The sequence below is a fragment of the Pseudoliparis swirei genome, chromosome 16, assembly GCF_029220125.1.
Source record: "Pseudoliparis swirei isolate HS2019 ecotype Mariana Trench chromosome 16, NWPU_hadal_v1, whole genome shotgun sequence".
NCBI classification, from domain to species: domain Eukaryota; kingdom Metazoa; phylum Chordata; class Actinopteri; order Perciformes; family Liparidae; genus Pseudoliparis; species Pseudoliparis swirei.
This window is the reverse complement of record NC_079403.1, coordinates 23959195-23978604: the sequence shown is the minus strand read 5'-3', so window position 1 is coordinate 23978604 and position 19410 is coordinate 23959195. Positions and strand designations below refer to the sequence as shown.

The window sequence follows — 19410 nt, the reverse complement described above, 5'->3', positions numbered from 1 at the left end:
TGTGTGTGTGTGTGTGTTGAAGGAGTTCTTACATTAACGGGTTGCAACAATGTAAACACACAAAAGGCAAAAGGCCACATTTCACTCACGTTAAACTAAATACGATACGTTTTTTATTCGTAATCAAAAAAGTGGAATAAATAAATATATGGAAAAAAAATAAGTGGAAAAAAATGTAGTAAGTGAAAAAGAAATAATAAAAATGCTGACCCGGCACATAAATAAAAAACCTCCAGACAGTTGTCAATTGCCCAAATAAATTGCACACAAAATAGATCTGTTGAAACTAAAATAAGGACTTGCTGTCAAAGTTCTATTGTAGAAATAGATATAGATATATATATATATATATATATATATTTTAATCAATTGGTGGAAGATCAGAATCCTGATTCTTCCATGAACCTCTTGTCGTCTCCCGTCATGTGGTCTACACTAAAAGATCAAAGGGAACGAGACCTGGTCGCCCGAGCCCGAACCCTGAACCCTGAACCCTGAACCCTGAACCCGTCGGTGTACTTTACCAGAGCTAGAAACAGAGCTAGTGGTGGAGGTCGAATGGGAGTGGTCCATGGCAGGAGAGGTGGATGTGGATGAACTGGTGTTGGTTCCTTCATCTGTCGTCTTCTTGAAGAAGTTGTGCTGCAGGGCGTAGAATGGCGTGATGCGGCTTTTGGGGTCGTAGTCCAACATGCGCAGGATCAGGTCTGGAGGGGGGGACAAGGCAGCGGTTCAGGGGTCCAGAGACCCGTCGGCACACACTCCGACCCGTCACTCGCCGTCTGGGGACGCGGCGGCTTACCTTTGAACTTCAGGTAGTCACAGGGGGCGTGGCCTGGCTCTCCCGTTCGCCGCCCCCCCGGACCCCCGGTCTCTACGCCCAAGATCTCGTGGAGACGCCGTGTGGCCGGGGGCTTGTACTCCTGGGAGACACACAGTGTGTTTATTATACTAGACTCAGGAATGTATAGATTATATATATATATATATACAACATATATTTGCGTTTTCAATACACCCAGATGGTTTCCAAAACTACGTGAGTGTATTTACTTTGACACAAAAAATACATAAAAAAGGTGATGAAAATCTAAATACACATTTAGGTGGATTTTTACTAAATAAATGTAAATTAAATGTGTGTCATCTCCTAAATTAACCAAACGTTACCGTTAGATAGCAAGTATGTAAGTAAGTATGTAAGTAAGTAAGGAAGGAAGTAAGTAAGTACGTATGTCAGTAAGTATGTAAGTAAGCAAGAAAGTATGTAAGTAAGGAAGGAAGTAAGTAAGTACGTATGTCAGTAAGTATGTAAGTAAGCAAGTAAGTAAGTACGTATGTCAGTAAGCAAGTAAGTATGTAAGGAAGTAAGTAAGTAAGTATGGAAGGAAGTAAATAAGTATGGAAGGAAGTAAGTAAGTACGTATGTCAGTAAGTATGTAAGTAAGCAAGTAAGTATGTAAGTAAGCAAGTAAGTATGTAAGGAAGTAAGGAAGGAAGTAAGTAAGTACGTATGTCAGTAAGTATGTAAGTAAGTAAGTATGTAAGTAAGGAGGAGTAAGTGAGTGGTTGTGTCAGTAAGTATGTAAGTAAGCAGAGTAAGTATGTAGGAGTAAGTAAGTAAGTATGGAGGAGTAAGTAGTAGTATGGAGGAGTATGGAGGAGTAAGTATGTAAGGAGTAAGTAAGTACGTATGTCAGTATGTAAGTAAGTAAGTAAGGAAGGAAGGAAGTAAGTAAATAAATGATGTTAAATTGTTTTCCTTATTCACTAAATGTTCTCCTAGAGTTTCTTCTCTCTCCAGCAGCTCTTACATCCTCTTTCCCTTTCATTAGAAACCTTTCACTCAAACACGTCAACCACACGCGTGTCAATACGATAATGGCTCAGCGGCGTATTAATACGATAATGGCTCAACGGCGCCATCTGCTGGGGAACAGTTTCCACACTGGAGGGAAGGAAGTGAGCCGGATACCTTCTTGACGTCCTTGTTCTTCTTCACCGTCCACAGACCGTCTGACAGCTTGTCAAAATACTTCCTGGCTTTCGGAGCTGCGTCCAGCATGTGGCTGGGCGGGACCCCCAGAACCTCCACAATCTTATTCATCTGGTCCACCTACACACACACACACACACACACACACACACACAGTGAGCGTGGTGACAACACGCCGTCGGCGTACGGCTCCTCTCGGCCAACGGGTTACCTCGTTGGAGCCGCTGAAGAGAGGCTCCCCGGTGTGCATCTCCACCAGGATGCAGCCCAGGGACCACATGTCGATGGCCAGGTCGTAGGGCATTCCCAGCAGCACCTCGGGGGAGCGGTAGAACCGGCTCTGGATGTACTGGTAGATCTGAAAGGAGACGAGAAACTCTCTTTTTACTTGTCCTACGTCTCCGTGGGGTCCAACCCGGTCACCTGTCGTCACCGGACACTCTCAGAGGTGTTAGGAGCAGCTCAACCACAGGCTGCTTCCTGCCACTCGGCGCACACACACACACACACACACCCCCTTCATACTGGAGATGTGACACACCGCTGCTTCATTTAGAACTTAGTACATTCAGCCTGGAAGGATCGGGTGGCGTCGTACGGAATCTCCAATTCCCGCTTTAACTGGGACGTGTGTGTGTCATGGATCCAACGTTCCTTTATCTGGTTTCTGAACCCCAACGATCAGTTGATTGCATGTAAAGTAAAGTACTACATGTACAGGAGGGTGTGTGTGTGTGTGTGTGTGTGTGTGTGTGTGTGTGTGTGTGCTGCTCACCCTCTGTCCCAGCTGGCAGGAGGACCCGAAGTCGACGATCTTGATGGCCGACCTCTTGGGGTTACACAGCAGGATGTTCTCTGGTTTCAGGTCGCAGTGGATGATTGACAGCTCTGGAGTGGCCAGGAATAATAACGCTGTTGATGAGAAGAGACGTCGTTCTTATTCGGGCCGGATCACGTTATTTTGGGGGCAAATGTTAACGTCGAGATTATTCGACGACACAATTCATCGACTTTGGAAACATTGTGCAATTATTAAACTTGTTTTATTGTCTTTTTAAATCCCTTTAAATATAATTCCACTGAAAAACATGTAAATAAATAAATGTAAATTTTAAAAAATCTAAATATTTTTGGGTGAATTTGTGATATATATATATATATTTGTGATATATATATATACATATATTTGTGATGTATATATATATATATTTGTGATATATATATATTGATATATATATATGTGTGATATATATATATGTGATATATATATATATATATATATATATACACACACAGCGTATATATTAGTAAAAACATTTGTATTAATATATAAATATAATAATATATACAAATAAATTGCTGAACATTTTTCACTAAAAACCTTCTAAAAAATACCCAACATAAATAATCAATATATAAACCAATACATATCAATAAATAAGTAAAATACGAACTAGACAAAATGTGTCATTGTTCAATGCCATGACCGACTGAAAACTCCTAAAGATGTATTTTAGTAAACTATATTCAACATATTCCAGTCAGAAACATATTCTAAGGGTCGGCTGCAGCTCGTGGGGGAGAGCGGTCGTCCCGTAACCTCAAGGTTGCCGGTTCGATCCCCGCTCTCCCTGTAGTTGCCTGTTGAAGTGTCCATGAGCAAGACACTGAACCCCTAGTTGCTCCCTGTGTGCTTCACTGCTCCTTAATAACTCAACATGGCTCAAATGCAGAGAATGATTTGCCCACTAAATCAATAAAATGTACATTTCTTTTTTCTTCTTCTTCTTTTTTTAAGATGATCTATAGATCACTTGTTTCTTTGATCTACAATATTCTTCCTTCCTGATTTTGGGGGATTTCAAAGTGCATTCATCCTGTGGTATTTTCTCATCCACTAGGGGGCAGACAGCCACAAGCCAGATTCCCACAAATGCCTTCTTCCTGTTGGTACTTCCTGTGGGTACTTCCTGTGGGTACTTCCTGTGGCTACTTCCTGTGGGTACTTCCTGTTGGTAGCGCTCACCTGTACAGAGCTGCTGTGCAAACTTCCTGGTGAGGTTGAGGGAGACTCCTCTGAAGTTGGTGTTTCTCAGCAGATCGTACAGGTTGTAGCTCAACAACTCAAACACCAAACAGAGATGGTTCCTAAACATAAAGTGACGCTTCAGGTGGACTGCGCGCACACACACGCACACACACACACGCACACACACACACACACACACACGCACACACACGCACACACACACACACACACACACAGACAGACAGAAGGGAGACAAGGAAAAGGGTTAAGAGATGATCCGGTTCCTGTCACCTTAAAAATTCCTTACTTTTTGTATTCTTGGCTTCCAGTGTGTGTGTGTGTGTGTGTGGGGGGGGGGGGGGGGGGGGGGTGTTCTTACCTATGTAATATTTCATCTCCGTGTCATGCTTGTTCATGAGCTCCAGCAGGCGCAGTTCGATCTGTGCCTGGTTGAGAAAGGCCTTCTTGTTCTTGATGATCTTGATGGCGACCCATTCCTGCTCGTGGTGGTCGTAGGCCTTCACCACCTGCGGGCCGACGGCGACACACCTGCGTTACGACGTCCTTTGTACTTCCAGGACGGAGCACCGTTTTTTGATATCAAGTTTCCCCTACCTGTCCGAAGGAGCCCTTCCCGATCAGCGAGTCTATCTCATAGCGGTCCAGCCACTTTTCTCCGTTCTTGACGATGTAGTCGTAGTTGTCGTCGTCGTAGCCGTCGTTGTAGACCTTCCTCTCCTTCTTGGTGCTGCTGTCCTCCGGAGGGACCTGCTGGGCCCGTCGCTTCTTCTTAGTATAGTACACCTGGGGATCGGGAAAGGTAGGGAAAAAACTCTCTTTAGCACTGTAGCTGACAGAGTGACAGCTCTGTGGAGCCGTGTATTCCTATAGACTTCAGTAATAATGACTTCATGAACTTCTACAATGAAAAGATTCTTTTAGAGGCAAGATTAATAATCTCTCGCCCTCAACCAATGCCGATCTGTCCTCTATCTATCCTTCGATGGCTTTTCTCCATCAACCTTGACCAATTGTCTACGTAACATTTTAAAAATGAGGCACATCTTGTCTCAAAAAGATGCAGAAAAACTGTTTAACGTGTTTGTTACTTCTAGACTAGATTACTGCAACTCCTTATTATCAGCTGCTCTATAAGTCTCTTAAGTCAACTCCTTATTATCAGGCTGCTCTATAAGTCTCTGAAGTCAACTCCTTATTATCAGCTGCTCTAATAAGTCTCTGAAGTCAACTCCTTATTATCAGCTGCTCTATAAGTCTCTTAAGTCAACTCCTTATTATCAGGCTTCTCTATAAGTCTCTTAAGTCAACTCCTTATTATCAGGCTGCTCTATAAGTCTCTTAAGTCAACTCCTTATTATCAGGCTGCTCTATAAGTCTCTGAAGTCAACTCCTTATTATCAGATTATCAGGCTGCTCTATAAGTCTCTTAAGTCAACTCCTTATTATCAGCTGCTCTATAAGTCTCTTAAGTCAACTCCTTATTATCAGGCTTCTCTATAAGTCTCTTAAGTCAACTCCTTATTATCAGGCTGCTCTAATAAGTCTCTGAAGTCAATTCCTTATTATCAGGCTGCTCTATAAGTCTCTTAAGTCAACTCCTTATTATCAGGCTGCTCTAATAAGTCTCTTAAGTCAACTCCTTATTATCAGGTTGCTCTATAAGTCTCTTAAGTCAACTCCTTATTATCAGGCTGCTCTAATAAGTCTCTGAAGTCAACTCCTTATTACCAGGCTGCTCTATAAGTCTCTTAAGTCAACTCCTTATTATCAGGCTGCTCTATAAGTCTCTTAAGTCAACTCCTTATTATCAGGCTGCTCTAATAAGTCTCTGAAGTCAACTCCTTATTATCAGGCTGCTCTATAAGTCTCTGAAGTCAACTCCTTATTATCAGGCTGCTCTATAAGTCTCTTAAGTCAACTCCTTATTATCAGGCTGCTCTATAAGTCTCTTAAGTCAACTCTTTATTATCAGGCTGCTCTATAAGTCTCTTAAGTCAACTCCTTATTATCAGGCTGCTCTATAAGTCTCTTAAGTCAACTCCTTATTATCAGGCTGCTCTATAGGTCTCTTAAGTCAACTCCTTATTATCAGGCTGCTCTATAAGTCTCTTAAGTCAACTCCTTATTATCAGGCTGCTCTATAAGTCTCTTAAGTCAACTCCTTATTATCAGGCTGCTCTAATAAGTCTCTTAAGTCAACTCCTTATTATCAGGCTGCTCTATAAGTCTCTTAAGTCAACTCCTTATTATCAGGCTGCTCTAATAAGTCTCTTAAGTCAACTCCTTATTATCAGGCTGCTCTATAAGTCTCTAAAGTCAACTCCTTATTATCAGGCTGCTCTATAAGTCTCTGAAGTCCCTCCAGTTGATGTGTGTGTGTTTGTGTGTGTGTGTGTGTGTGTGTCATACCTCATTGATGTGCTTGTAAGTTTTGATGAGGTCAACAGAGAGTTTCCTCAGTGGGGCGCTGGCAGGGTCTCTGAAACTGGGGGGGATCCTCCGCTGGAGTATGGTCATATCAGACAGCACCTGCAGGGAGCAGCAACACGGCATCACACACTCGCTCAGGTGGAAGGAAGCGTACCACAATCACAACTTCAGGACATCGCGAAAACTTTCATGAAAACACTGGGTGTCAATTTCAAACTCGCGTCTCTCAGTTCACATTTGCACCACCAGGGGGGTCTATACGTACATATGACATGGACTGATTATCACATGTGTAAGAATCAGTGACATACATGTTTGTTAAATTAAAAGGGGTCGTCCAGATGTTTTAGAAGTAGGGACGTATCCACAGTCAGTCCATCATCTACCACCTCACAGAAAGAGTCGTCTCTTGAGGAGACCAAACATGTCGTGAAATCTCGGGTGTAGACATGAAAAGTGAGAAAATGTCGTATTCAAACTAACAATGAGAATTTAAAAGCATACAGTGTATATACCGTGTAAATAAACATATTTTATAACATGATTTTGCCAAAACTTTCGGGATTTTATTCTTTTACGGACTTTTCCAAGCCTGGAAAAAAAAACATTTTAAAATTCCAGGACTTTTGCAGGTTTTCCGTGATCGTACGAACACGATGAATTCAATGGACGACTATTGACTGCGTGACATTGGCATGAAACACGAGATCCACGTCGATTTTGAGCAGATTATTTGCTAAAATGAGTATTCACATTATTTTTTGAAATTAGCTTGACAATTTTGTATATATATCTATATATATATATCTTCATTAATGAGTGTGTGGGCGTGTGTTTGCGTGCATGTGTTTGTGCGTGTGTGTTTGTGCGTGCATGTGTGTGCGCGTGTATGTGTTGTGTGTGTGTGCGTGCATGTGTTTGTGTACGTGCATGTGTGTGTGTGTGTGTGTGTGTGTGTGTGTGTGTGTGTGTGCGTGTGTGTGTTACCTGCTGCTGCTCGGCCATGGAGTGGATGGAGCTGAAGGAGGGGTGTGTATGTGTGTGCTGGCTGGTCATGGCTGGCTCAGCGAGGGAGAAGCCCTGGGCAGTGGAGGAGGAGGAGGAGGAGGAGGAGGAGGAGGAGGTGGGCGGACATCCTGAGCTGCTTACACCTGGGGAGAGAGAGAGAGAAGGGGGAGAGAGAGAGAGATGATTAGAGAGGGAAACCCCAGCACTTTAATCCATGTCTCTCCTCCACAAGTGATTCCAATTGATCAGAAACCACAATCGTTGATTATTGGTTTCCATGGAAACAGGATCGTCTTTCCTTAAAATAATGCCACCAGGGTTTTTGAAGCTTTTCCCAATATCAACATGTGAATATATAAAATATCTTTTTTTTATGTTGTCGGTAATGTTTGACGACCTTTTTGAGAATTTGACGACCAATTCTCATCCCACTTAAATAAACAGCCCCCCCCCCCCCCAAATATACAAATTGATAGTATTTGCTGCATTGGTTATATTTGTAATTCCGCTTTTAATCGTTCATGTCATATTTCCATCAGTAAGATGACACATGACTGTGCCATGTACGTGCAGCCATTCTTCATCACCTACAAAGCCACTAGAGTGCTTGTAGTACCATATTGCCCCACTAGAGTGCTTGTAGTACCATATGGACCAATTAGCGACGGTCATCTCGGCAAACCACCACCCAATCATAGCCGAGTCTCACCGGCTGGGCTGAGCCCCGAGCTCGCTACCACGAACAGAACAGGTGTGGGTTAGAGCGAAGCCCCGCTGCATAATTAATGGCGGTTTCATTTACGGCGGACAGGGAGCGGCTCCGCTGGCGGGCCGGAGTGACGGAGGTCGCCCGCGCTCGGCGGGCGGCGGCCTCGGTCCGAACCAGCAACCGGTGGAGGTCCCTTACCGGCAGCTGGGAAATATCCACAACACAAGAAATGTTATTTTAAAAAAGTCGTTTCGTTTTGATTTGTTCCTAGGGTTGACCAATGGGATTTCCAGGACTTTTCCAGGACTTTAAATCAAATTTCCTTGACGAAACATTTGGTGAAATCTCGGTGTATAAATGAGACAAATGAATGAAGGACAACAGTTTAATTGAAAGAATAAATATTGGTATACATTTATATTCTTTTAATTAAACTGCGGAAATGAACATGTCAATATAACAAATTTCCATGAATTTTTAAAAAGGACTTTCCAGGACTGGAAATAACCATTGTTATAATTCCATAACCTTTTCCAGGTTTTCCATGACCGTACGAACCCTGGCAAAGAATTTAAAAAAGGCTCTGTTCGTCTTGATGTGAGAGTTTTGACATCAACAGGAGCTCTATGTCAGAAAGGTTCAATATTAAGGGAATAAAGTCGGCAGTGATCTCGGCTCTATGATTTATCTCTAGCACACAGGTACGTTCACCTGATGACGCCGACGTACCAACGCATCCAAACAACCTCCTAGCTGCCTCATCTCATAGGCTCTGCACAGGTGTTGAGCTTCCTTTGGGTACGCTCACCAAGAGAACCTGTAGAACCGGCCTTCGCCTCACATGTTCTACTTTGAGCAACGCGTCACCATCGCATGGCCTTCCTCTACGGATTCACCGATACCCTCTGCGGAGGAAGTCTTCAGAAACGGCCAAAAAAGGAAAACCTCGAAATGTGCAGATGCCAATGAATCCCTTTGCATCTGTAGGACTCGCCTAAATGAAGGCGATGCTCCAGCTTTAGTCAAGAAGGAGCTTAAAAGAGAAAACTATGGCAGAAAGTGGGACATTTCGTGGAATATGACGACTACCAACTACGCCATGGCCCTGCTGAGACTCCGCCCACTCCTCCTCTCTCCCTCCATCTGCCTGATGGATCGTGGAATATGCCGACTACCAACTCTTCATACACTCTGTCATATTCATTGTGTTGTTACTGTGTTTTAATGTGTGTAATGATTCCTTCTGGTCACATGACATCTATGACACCTGTCCATCCTGGAGAGGGATCCTCCTCTGTTCTCTCCTCAAGGGTTCTGACCTTTTTTCCCCTGAAGGGTTGTTTGGGAGTTGTTCCTGATCCGATGTGAGGTCAAAGGTCAGGGATGTCTATGTGTACAGATTGTAAAGACCTCTGAGACACATTTGTAATTTGTGAAAATGGGCTATACAAATAAACTGAATTGAATTGAAATTGAATGAGAAATTAATGTTTGACTTTTGTGATGAAATTGTCGGACCTACTTGTGTAAAATGAAGTCTTTTTATACACATACCTGCAAACTCATGAGGGGTGAAAAAGGTGACTTTCTTTTTTGTTGTTGTCACCACACCACATCCACGTTGTTTGAAGCCTCAAAGCTTTTAGAACCACAACTACAGTCATTTTATTGTTCTGACCACAAATCTAAATAATGATAATAAACAGTTTAAGAACAAAAGGTCCTCCACTCTGACTCAGCCCTATAATGATCGTAATAACAAATATACATTGTCATTATATATAATATGGTAAGTCATTCATGAACCAACTTCCTTTTTTTGCCTGAACAGTCCTCATGGACTTCTCCCTGAATCTGTTCTGTCTCTACCTGTTTGTCACGATACTCATATTATAACTTCTATACATATTACATACCTGCCATAAATATCATGATACCCGATACCAGAATTCAATACAATACCATAAAACAATATGGTACCATAAATACGAGACTGGTATATTTATCTATAATAGTAATAAATAAAACATCTGTATGGTTCACTTTTTACCAACTTTTTCAACACTTAACAAATGACAGTAATATGAGTGTTAATACAGCCAGATATGAATGAAACTACATGGTTCCATCATAGCATTGATGATCCACTATGAGGCCGTTAGTCTCTGACCAGAGGATACAGAGTTCATCAGGATGAGCAGCTGGAGAGTTACACAACTTTACAGACTGAAACATTTCACTTCTGGCATCTTTTTATTTTTTAAGCCGAAGTCTCTAAAGCTGCGCCTCTTCTCTCGCTGTGAGCTGCGCAGCGCAGTGTGCGCAGACAGCTCGACACGGAGCAGCGCGTGCGCTCTGATCGCTCTCTTAATGAAGTATCGATACTAAAAATATGCTAAATCACATCGTGTTTAACGTACGGGTACTTTGTTAGTATCGCTACACCGTGCAGCGTGACAGCAGCAGATGTAGCGGACTAACATTCAAGCTAACCTAACTTCCCAAACGCTGTGGACATCTGAACGCTGATTGGCCGAGACTCGACGCGTCCCATCAAAGATGTCTTATTGCGAAGAGCACCACTTCACACTTTTCTCCGCGTCTCACTGCAATCTCAACGGCAGCGGGCCAGGTGACCTCCCCCCCCCCCCCCCCCAAAAAAAAAAAAAAACTCTTCACGTGGATGACCTATTTTGAGTTAAAAACGGTGAATTTCACCGAAAGGTGACAAGTTTGCAGGTATGTATACAAGTAAAGCTTTTATTGTGAAGCAGCACACCTGCAGGAAGTACAGTTTGCATTGGGAGGAGGATCATTTAAATTAAGTTAAAGTAGTGAAGTGAAGATATTCACTTGGACTGCACAACTACGGCTAAAATAATACTCACAATTACATCGATCCATTTGATTTGAATGCAATTATTCATTCATTTTGGGGACAGAATACCTGAATTCACCTCTCACATTTAAATGAACATGTTGTGCTACTTTCCGGCTAACGTAAACATCTTTGCATAAAAAATATGACTTCCAATACGTTTCTTAGTGCATTTTGATTTCGCCCATAAATAAATGAGTAGTATATTATTTATTTTTCACAGGATGTTGTTGTTGGGTGCACAGCGTCCCCAAAAAGAGAAGCCGGGACACCTTGAGCGCCCCCTGGTGGCCTGGCTGTTACTTTAGGAAGCGCATTTTAAACATTGGTTGATCCAATCTGTTTAATCTGCGAAACTATTGAGTTGATGAAGTTGTCCTGCTCCCCAGCAGCTGGACAGCAGTACTGTGTGAAGCCGTCGAGAATTAGATGGCCGCGGATTTACATGAACAGAGCAAAAACAGAACGACTGCTCTCTATACCAGTCAGAGTTAAAAGATATTTCAGGCCTGCACAATTAGGGCTATTTTTATATCGCTGTAGCATAATTCTGGACAGACATTTTTTCCTTGAACATGTAAGAATAGCCAAACATTTGTAATTATAGGTTAATTGTCTACCATCTATGACACATGGTTTGGATCAGTGGTTCTCAACATTCTTTCAGTGATGTACCTCCGTGAAATGCTGTGGCATCGGTGTCTGATTTAATATATACAATTCTGTTTATGGACTTACACTTATATTCTATTTTGAAATGATTTTTTTTAACGGATGCTAATTTAAAATATATTTTTTTACTAATCTCACGTAGCCCCCTGGAGTGCCTTCGCGAACCCCCCCCCCCCATTTGAGAACCACTGGTTTAGATAGTTCTCCGATGCTCAACAGATTTAAAATAATAATAATGTGAATAGAGTTCTGCTCGGCTCGATGAGCTTCTGTTTGTGACGTTTGTTTAAGAAGCCGCTGAGCGGCGTTGAGGCCGCGTTGGTGAACTGCGTGTGCTCAGGTGTTGTGGTGCTTCTGGGTCCTGGCCTGCTTACAGATATGACACCGCTGGAGAGAGAGAGAGAGAGAGAGAGAGAGAGAGAGAGAGAGAAAGAAAGAAAGAATATCTGCCTAGTGCTGAGAAAAGCCGCTCCCGTCCCTTTAAGAGACCGAGAGGCGCTCACAGCACTTCCTCACTCTGGCATCCCCCTTCCCGCGCTGCCATTGGCCGGGGCCCCCTCTTTCCCCATCAGCTGATTCGCTGCCGGTATCTAAGGGCTGGCTGGCCAGCGCTCTATAAATAAACCCAGTGCTGTCTCAGCAACCAACCTACAATACTCATTAGCTCCTTCTCTCCCTCCTGCTCAGCAAGTAGCTTCCAATAGCAGGCCTGGCTCTCAGGCTGATATACTCTCCCCTAGCAACTCAACCCCCCCCCCCCCCCACCACCACCAGCCTCGCTCTCTCTCCTCCCCTTCCTCCATCACCCTTCCTGCTCCCTCAAACCTGCTCCACCTCTCGTCCGTCATCCCCTCATTCCCAAGCGGGTGATGATGATGATGATGATGATGATGACACATTTCCTGGTTTTTCGGGCAGACTCGGTCTCATCTCTCCATCGGTGTCGATAGAGTAACGTTGTTATAATATTCAGGCGGCAACGGCAACAACGACAGAAACCTCCAACAAGTGGCTGGACGAGGAGAAACGACACCGGGCCAAACGACAGCGCCCAGCGGGGGGCAACGAGGGTCTCTTTGCCACAGAGAGAGAGACATTCAAGCATATAGAGAGAGAGAGAACTTGAAGCATATATATATATATAGAGAGAGAGAGAGAGAACTTGAAGCATATATATATATATATAGAGAGAGAGAGAGAGAGAGAGAGAGAGAGAGAGAGAGAGAGACATTAAAGCATATAGAGAGAGAACTTGAAGCATATATATATACAGGACTGTCTCAGAAAATTAGAATATTGTGATAAAGTTCTTTATTTTCTGTCATGCAATTAAAAAAACAAAAATGTCATGCATTCTGGATTCAATACAAATCAACTGAAATATTGCAAGCCTTTTATTCTTTTAATATTGCTGATTATGGCTTACAGCTTAAGAAAACTCTAAAATCCTATCTCATAAAATTTTAATATTTCCTCAGACCAAGTTAAAAAAAAGATTTATAACAGCTGAGTGTTTGTCAAGGCTCAGGAAACCCTTGCAGGTGTTTCGAGTTCATTAGACAATTCAAGTGATTTGTTTAATACCCTACTAGTATACTTTTTCATGATATTCTAATATTTAGAGATAGGATATTTGAGTTTTCTTAAGCTGTAAACCATAATCAGCAATATTAAAAGAATAAAAGGCTTGCAATATTTCAGTTGATTTGTAATGAATCCAGAATGCATGACATTTTTGTTTTTTGAATTGCATTACAGAAAATAAAGAACTTCATCACAATATTCTAATTTTCTGAGACAGTCCTGTATATAGAGAGAGAGCGAGAGAGAGAGACATTAAAGCATATAGAGAGAGAACTTGACGCATATATATATATATATATATAGAGAGAGAGAGACATTGAAGCATAAAGAGAGAGAACTTGAAGCATATATATATATATATATATAGAGAGAGAGAGAGAACTTGAAGCATATATATATATATAGAGAGAGACATTAAAGCATATAGAGAGAGAGAGAGAACTTGAAGCATATATATATATAGAGAGAGAGAGAGAGAACTTGAAGCATATATATATATAGAGAGAGAGAACTTGAAGCATATATATATATAGAGAGAGAGAACTTGAAGCATATATATATATAGAGAGAGAGAACTTGAAGCATATATATATATTAGGGCTGTCAATCGATTAAAAAAAATTAACTAATTAATCGGCATTTTGATTTGAAATTATAATTACAACTTTAATCGCGATTAATCGCAATTGAAGTTTGTTCCTTCCTTCTAAAGACAAAACTTCACACAGAGCTGTGTTTTCAAAGAGGCTCCTACCTACAGTGCCAGCGAGGTATTTAATATCGTGGATGACAAATTGTTTCTTCAGTGAAACATCAGATTAGTAAAAAAAAAAAGTATATTGAGACCCCATTGGTCCTGTCATCTTTAACATTGAACAGCAGCAGAACCAGTGGCCTTGGTGACTGACTGACATTCACATATGTCACGTTAACCCTCTGGAGGCTGGGGGCATGTCTCCATTTTGCAAAAAAAAGTAAATTCACCTTTTAAAGACTTTTGCATATGACACATCCCCACGTGTTCTACATCAAACATTCCAGAACAATCTCAGCTCTATATTGAGGCACATTGTCCTCGCGCCGTGTCCTCTGCTTCTCTGACTCACAGGTTGCTCAAGAGCCTCACATGTGTGGTGGGAGGTCCTTGTGATTTACTGAGTGATCATTGGTTGTTTTTTTCGCAAAATGTTGACAGACAAACGGATTGACCAATCACGGTGAAGGTTTCATGTGACGAGTTCTTTCCGCGCCGCGTCACCCGACACGTCGCCCCTCCGTTCCTCTGTGTATCAGAGGGGGAGACGGGAGGAAGGAGGAGCAGGAGGAAACCCGACTGATTCATCCACGAGTTAAACTCATTTCTGCTCCTTATTTTCGCGGAGAAATAATTGTTTTAAAAACGGAAACAGTGTCAAACCGTACTGCCGCGGTTTGACACTCAGAGGAGTGTAAAAACTTCAACGAACACCGGAAGCAAGTCGAAGTGTCCTTGAGCAAGGCACTGAACCCCCAGTTGCTTCCCAGGCGCATCACTGCAGCCCACTGCTCCTTAATAACTAAGGATGGGTTAAATGCAGAGAACTAATTTCCCCTTGTGGATTAATAAAGTATATTTTTTTTAAATCCACACAAAAATAAAAAAAAACAACAACAAAAAACATTTGCGTTAAAATATTTTAGTGCGTTAAGGCGGCCAAATTAAAAATTCGCATAGATTAACGCGTTAACGCTGACAGCCCTAATATATATATAGAGAGAGAGAGAGAACTTGAAGCATATATATATATATATATATATATATATAGAGAGAGACATTAAAGCATATAGATATATAGAGAGAGAGAGAGAGAGAGAGTGAGAGATATATATATAGAGAGAGAGAGATACACATATATATATATATATAGAGAGAGAGAGAGAGAACTTGAAGCATATATATATATATATAATAAATAATATATTATATATATGCAAAAAAAATGCAATACTTCAAAAGGAGCTATTCATTTGGGTCCCTGCTTCTGTGTATATATATATATATATATATATATATTATAAATGACTATGATAAATGACTGTAAAGTGAACCTAATGGCCGGTCTGGGCACAAACACATCCAAAGCTCCACGAGGTGTTGAATGGAGGAAGACGTTCTGTGTTTACATGTGCACAGGTGATCCTGTCTGGGATCAGGTTTCTGGAGGATCCCGGTTATGGGTCAACAACATCCACCTGATGTCACACACAAGTCACCTGCAGCACAACTGCATGAGAGATGTGTGGAAGAATCTCGTGTCCGGGGACAGGGAACATCAAGCTGGGGAAACACATATTGACATGCAGAGTTCACGATCAACAATCAGGGAGCCGCTCTAATCACCAAACTGGAACGCGATGGATCCTAAATAGCGACACGGAGCTTCGATCCGAAGATGCATTGAGACAAAGATCCAGGGCACATGGGCTGAGACCGAGAAGCACCGGAGCTCTGGAGACTTTCTCCCGAATGTTCCCAATGTGCGGATCCGAGGGGGCGAGGAGTCGAAGAAAGAAGCTCTCAAGATCTCAAGTCCAGCGTGAGCCCGGAGCGGGTCGTGTGCAGACTGGCTTCCAACCGCAACCAAGCTGTGTTCACAGAGTCACATCTCTAAGGATCCGATGAGGCGGCAGTTAGATGTCGAAACACAACAAAAGACTGAAGTATACAGGTCACCTGCGCTCTTGAATACACCTCACAGAGAAAACACATCATCGAGATAGAGATCAAGTCCCGTGGCTGCAGTGACGTTAACGACTCAACAGCTGTGGCGTGGGTTGCCATATTTAGTTTATGGTCAGAGGAAATATAGGAAACGTAATATCTCAAGTGTCACGTGGTTTTATTCACCAGCACTTTCACTGGAGCTTCCAAAAAGGACCACGCGCGAGAATAAAACACGTCGCCGAAACCGGACATGATGATTTTTATGAAGGGAGGATTATTTGCGGAACAGTTGTATTCGAACCGCCCCAATTTTGTGTGTGTGTACCGAATAAAGTGGCCACTGATTGTACATGTGAACCAAAGAGAGGCCTGGGAGCTGAGGCGTCATCACAGTCCATGTCTGGGCCGTGGACCGGCCTGAAGACGCACCATAGATGGAGATAAATGGTGGAAACGGACGTCTGGCTGGATGCAGCGAGGCCACCGCGGCGTAGAAGTGGGCGGAGCCTCACGTGAGCAGCTTCGGTCTTCAGTGTCCACGCAGGATGTGATGGGTGTCACGTTTACTCTCACCGCTCAAACAACGGGTTGTATTTTTATACATGTACTTTCTTGTTCGTTTTCTAAACCAAAATGAATGAACTTGTACTTTTAATGCATTTCTAAACGTCAAAGTATTGTGACATAAAGCTCCACGGGTGAATCCGTCATACAGGAAGTGGATGTGCAAAATGGCCGACTGAAAACTGCACCGCAACACATTTGACATAAAGCTTTCACGACAATTTGAGTCACATCCGAACGAAAAAAGAACGGACGATGACCACCGTCTAGCTAACGTGCTACATGCTAACTCGCGGGTGATGGAACCTGAGGGACCGTTGCCGTTAGCGGACCCTTGTCGACCAATCGCTGACCATTGACCGTCAACATGAATGTCATTTTGTCACATTGCATGCAGAGATGCTGCGGCTGAAATGCTAACTAGCTGCAGGGCAGCGTAGGAACACAACAGGAACTGGTTTGAGTTGCTCTGTGAATAAATGCCGTCGCTCCACAAGACTAACGTCAAGTTCATTAGTCCTTGACCCTCAGGACCTCTAAGGTCCATCGTTCTCCTTCAAGTGACGAGCGGCTCCTCTGAGCTACTTGTTTAATGTTTAATATTTATCTTCACCGATAGCATTAGCACATCCTATAGCGTATGCAGGAGACCAGAGCTTATTGTCGCTAAGTAATAGCTTTAAAAACTCACAAGACGGGCTATTAACTGACATCATTTATATCGTTAAAAATAAATAAACGTCATAAATAAACGTCATATGCAGGAATGTTACTAACGTGACCCGAGGCAATATATCGAGGCATATATCGGCAATCCTTTGGCACTATTGATATCTGCTGAATGAGTTAAATGACTGCTGCCCTTTCCACTGATACAAATCATCTGCCCGTCCCGTAAAAAAATTATTTGTTGAATACCAAGTCATCAGGGTTTTTCCTGGGTCAAAATGGGTCTTCGGTGCTCCCAAAAAAACTTTTTTTTGCCTTAGGCGCTCGGGATTTGTCATAGGCGTTCGGGAAAACGGCTTAGGCGCGCCCACATTTTCTCTATGCAGGGAAAACCCTGCTCATAGCTGTCAAAAAAGTCACTCTCAAAACAGACAAAAATGTAAAAAAACAATCAACCCCTCTAAAACCTCTAAAAACCCCCAGACGGTTTCTCTAACCGTAGAAGAAACGTCCTGATGATGCTCCATCGTCACCGAGCAGTTCACGTCAGCTGCTCGCCCAACGGAGAACTACAAAGGTTGCATTGAGTTGCATTACGATGCGTTCAGGTATTTGCCGGGGGGTAAACTATCATTATCGCGACGGGTTCAGATGCAATCTTGTCAAATGTAGCCCCTCCCCCGTCAGCGTGTGAACGACGACAGGAAGTGGTAACGCGCTTTGAGTGGCCGGAAGACTCGAAAAGATCTATGAAGGTTCAGCCGCCATGCAAATAAACCCAGAAGACACTCAGCCCGTCCGACACGTGGGATCACTTCATGATCATATTGTTCTTTGCACGTTCCCTCACTCCCAAAACACGTAAACGATCACGCCTTTAACACGAGAATAAAGACCGTCGTATGCAATTTGGCAGTCCAGTGTGGACGAAGGGAACAATGCACAGAGTGTCCTCAGACACACACATAAGTCACCGTCAACATCTGGAACGACGTTATTAGAAGCCGCGGAGATGAAGTCGGAGATGACGTTTGTATTCGTCACCGATGAAAGATTTGAAACAGAGAACCCTGGTTTCTGAATTATCTTCTCTAAGTGTGTATTCAGGGGAATAGATGATGATGCAGGATCAGCGACTTAAAGCCTCAAGAAAGATGACAACGTTATGTCAAGATGCAAAACGTTGCCTCATCCTCGAGATGTCTGGTCCCGTGAACCTCAGACCGGTCTGAGTGCGTCAGGTGAGACTCGCCGAGTCATCTGTTGTCTGTTGTGTAAATATTACCTCCTTTAAATTCACTTTTCCACTGTTAACTCATTACGTTTAACTATTTATAATGTTTATCTTACTTTAGGTTCACTATTTCAACTGTTAAACCATTACGTTTAGATATTTCTCAAGTTTATTTTATTTTTAGTTCACTATTTCCACTGTAAACCCATTACTTTGAGCTTTTTCTAATGTTTATCTTACTTTAGGTTCACTATTTCCATTGTTAGCTCATTATGTTTCGCTATTTCTAATGTTTATCTTACATTAAACTAACTATTCATATTGTTAACCCATTATGTTTCGCTATTTCTAATGTTTATGTTACATTAAACTAACTATTTCCACTGTTAACCCAATACGTTCAGCTGTTTATCTTACTTTAAGTTCACTATTTCCACTGTTAACCCATTACATTTAGTTATTTCTAATGTTTATCTTACATTAAACGAACTATTTCTCCTGTTAAGCCCTTACATTTAGCTGTTTCTAATGTCTATCTTACTTTAACTAGCACCTTCTTGCTGTGAGGACACTTCAAAACTGTGCTGCATCTTCAATATATTTCAATAAATTTAAAATAAAAAAATAAAAAAGTGCAAGTACGGCTGAAATCTCAATGAAAAAGGTTTGACAAACAGCCGTTACAACTATTTCAGTCTTACTTGGGACTCGACGTAACATTCATTCCCATAACATTCATTGCATTGATAAACAGCTGCTGATTCAGAAAGGTGACATCCAGGTGAGCCGGTCTCTCTTTCAGACCCTGGAAATAACATTGAGTTCAATATATTTGTAAACGAGATAGAAGCATTGACTGACTCATTGATGCTTTTTGTGTCAAATTTAAAGAAGAGTAGTTAGTTGTGTTTT

General features: G+C 42.2%; 1 protein-coding gene across 2 annotated transcripts in view; it reads right to left on the bottom strand.

The window, feature by feature from the left end:
- The window catches only part of dyrk1b (dual-specificity tyrosine-(Y)-phosphorylation regulated kinase 1B), a 38803-nt gene that overhangs the window by 1153 nt on the left and 18240 nt on the right, over window positions 1–19410 (bottom strand). For both annotated transcript variants that reach the window (XM_056433752.1, XM_056433751.1), the window contains exons 2-11: window positions 7464–7627; window positions 6456–6575; window positions 4641–4829; window positions 4405–4552; window positions 4023–4172; window positions 2772–2908; window positions 2208–2354; window positions 1976–2116; window positions 803–923; window positions 525–707 (exon numbers count right to left, since the gene is read on the bottom strand). In XM_056433752.1, the coding sequence (XP_056289727.1) occupies window positions 525–707; window positions 803–923; window positions 1976–2116; window positions 2208–2354; window positions 2772–2908; window positions 4023–4172; window positions 4405–4552; window positions 4641–4829; window positions 6456–6575; window positions 7464–7532 (1405 nt within the window). In that variant the 5' untranslated portion in view covers window positions 7533–7627. The remainder of the gene's footprint in view (window positions 1–524; window positions 708–802; window positions 924–1975; window positions 2117–2207; window positions 2355–2771; window positions 2909–4022; window positions 4173–4404; window positions 4553–4640; window positions 4830–6455; window positions 6576–7463; window positions 7628–19410) is intronic.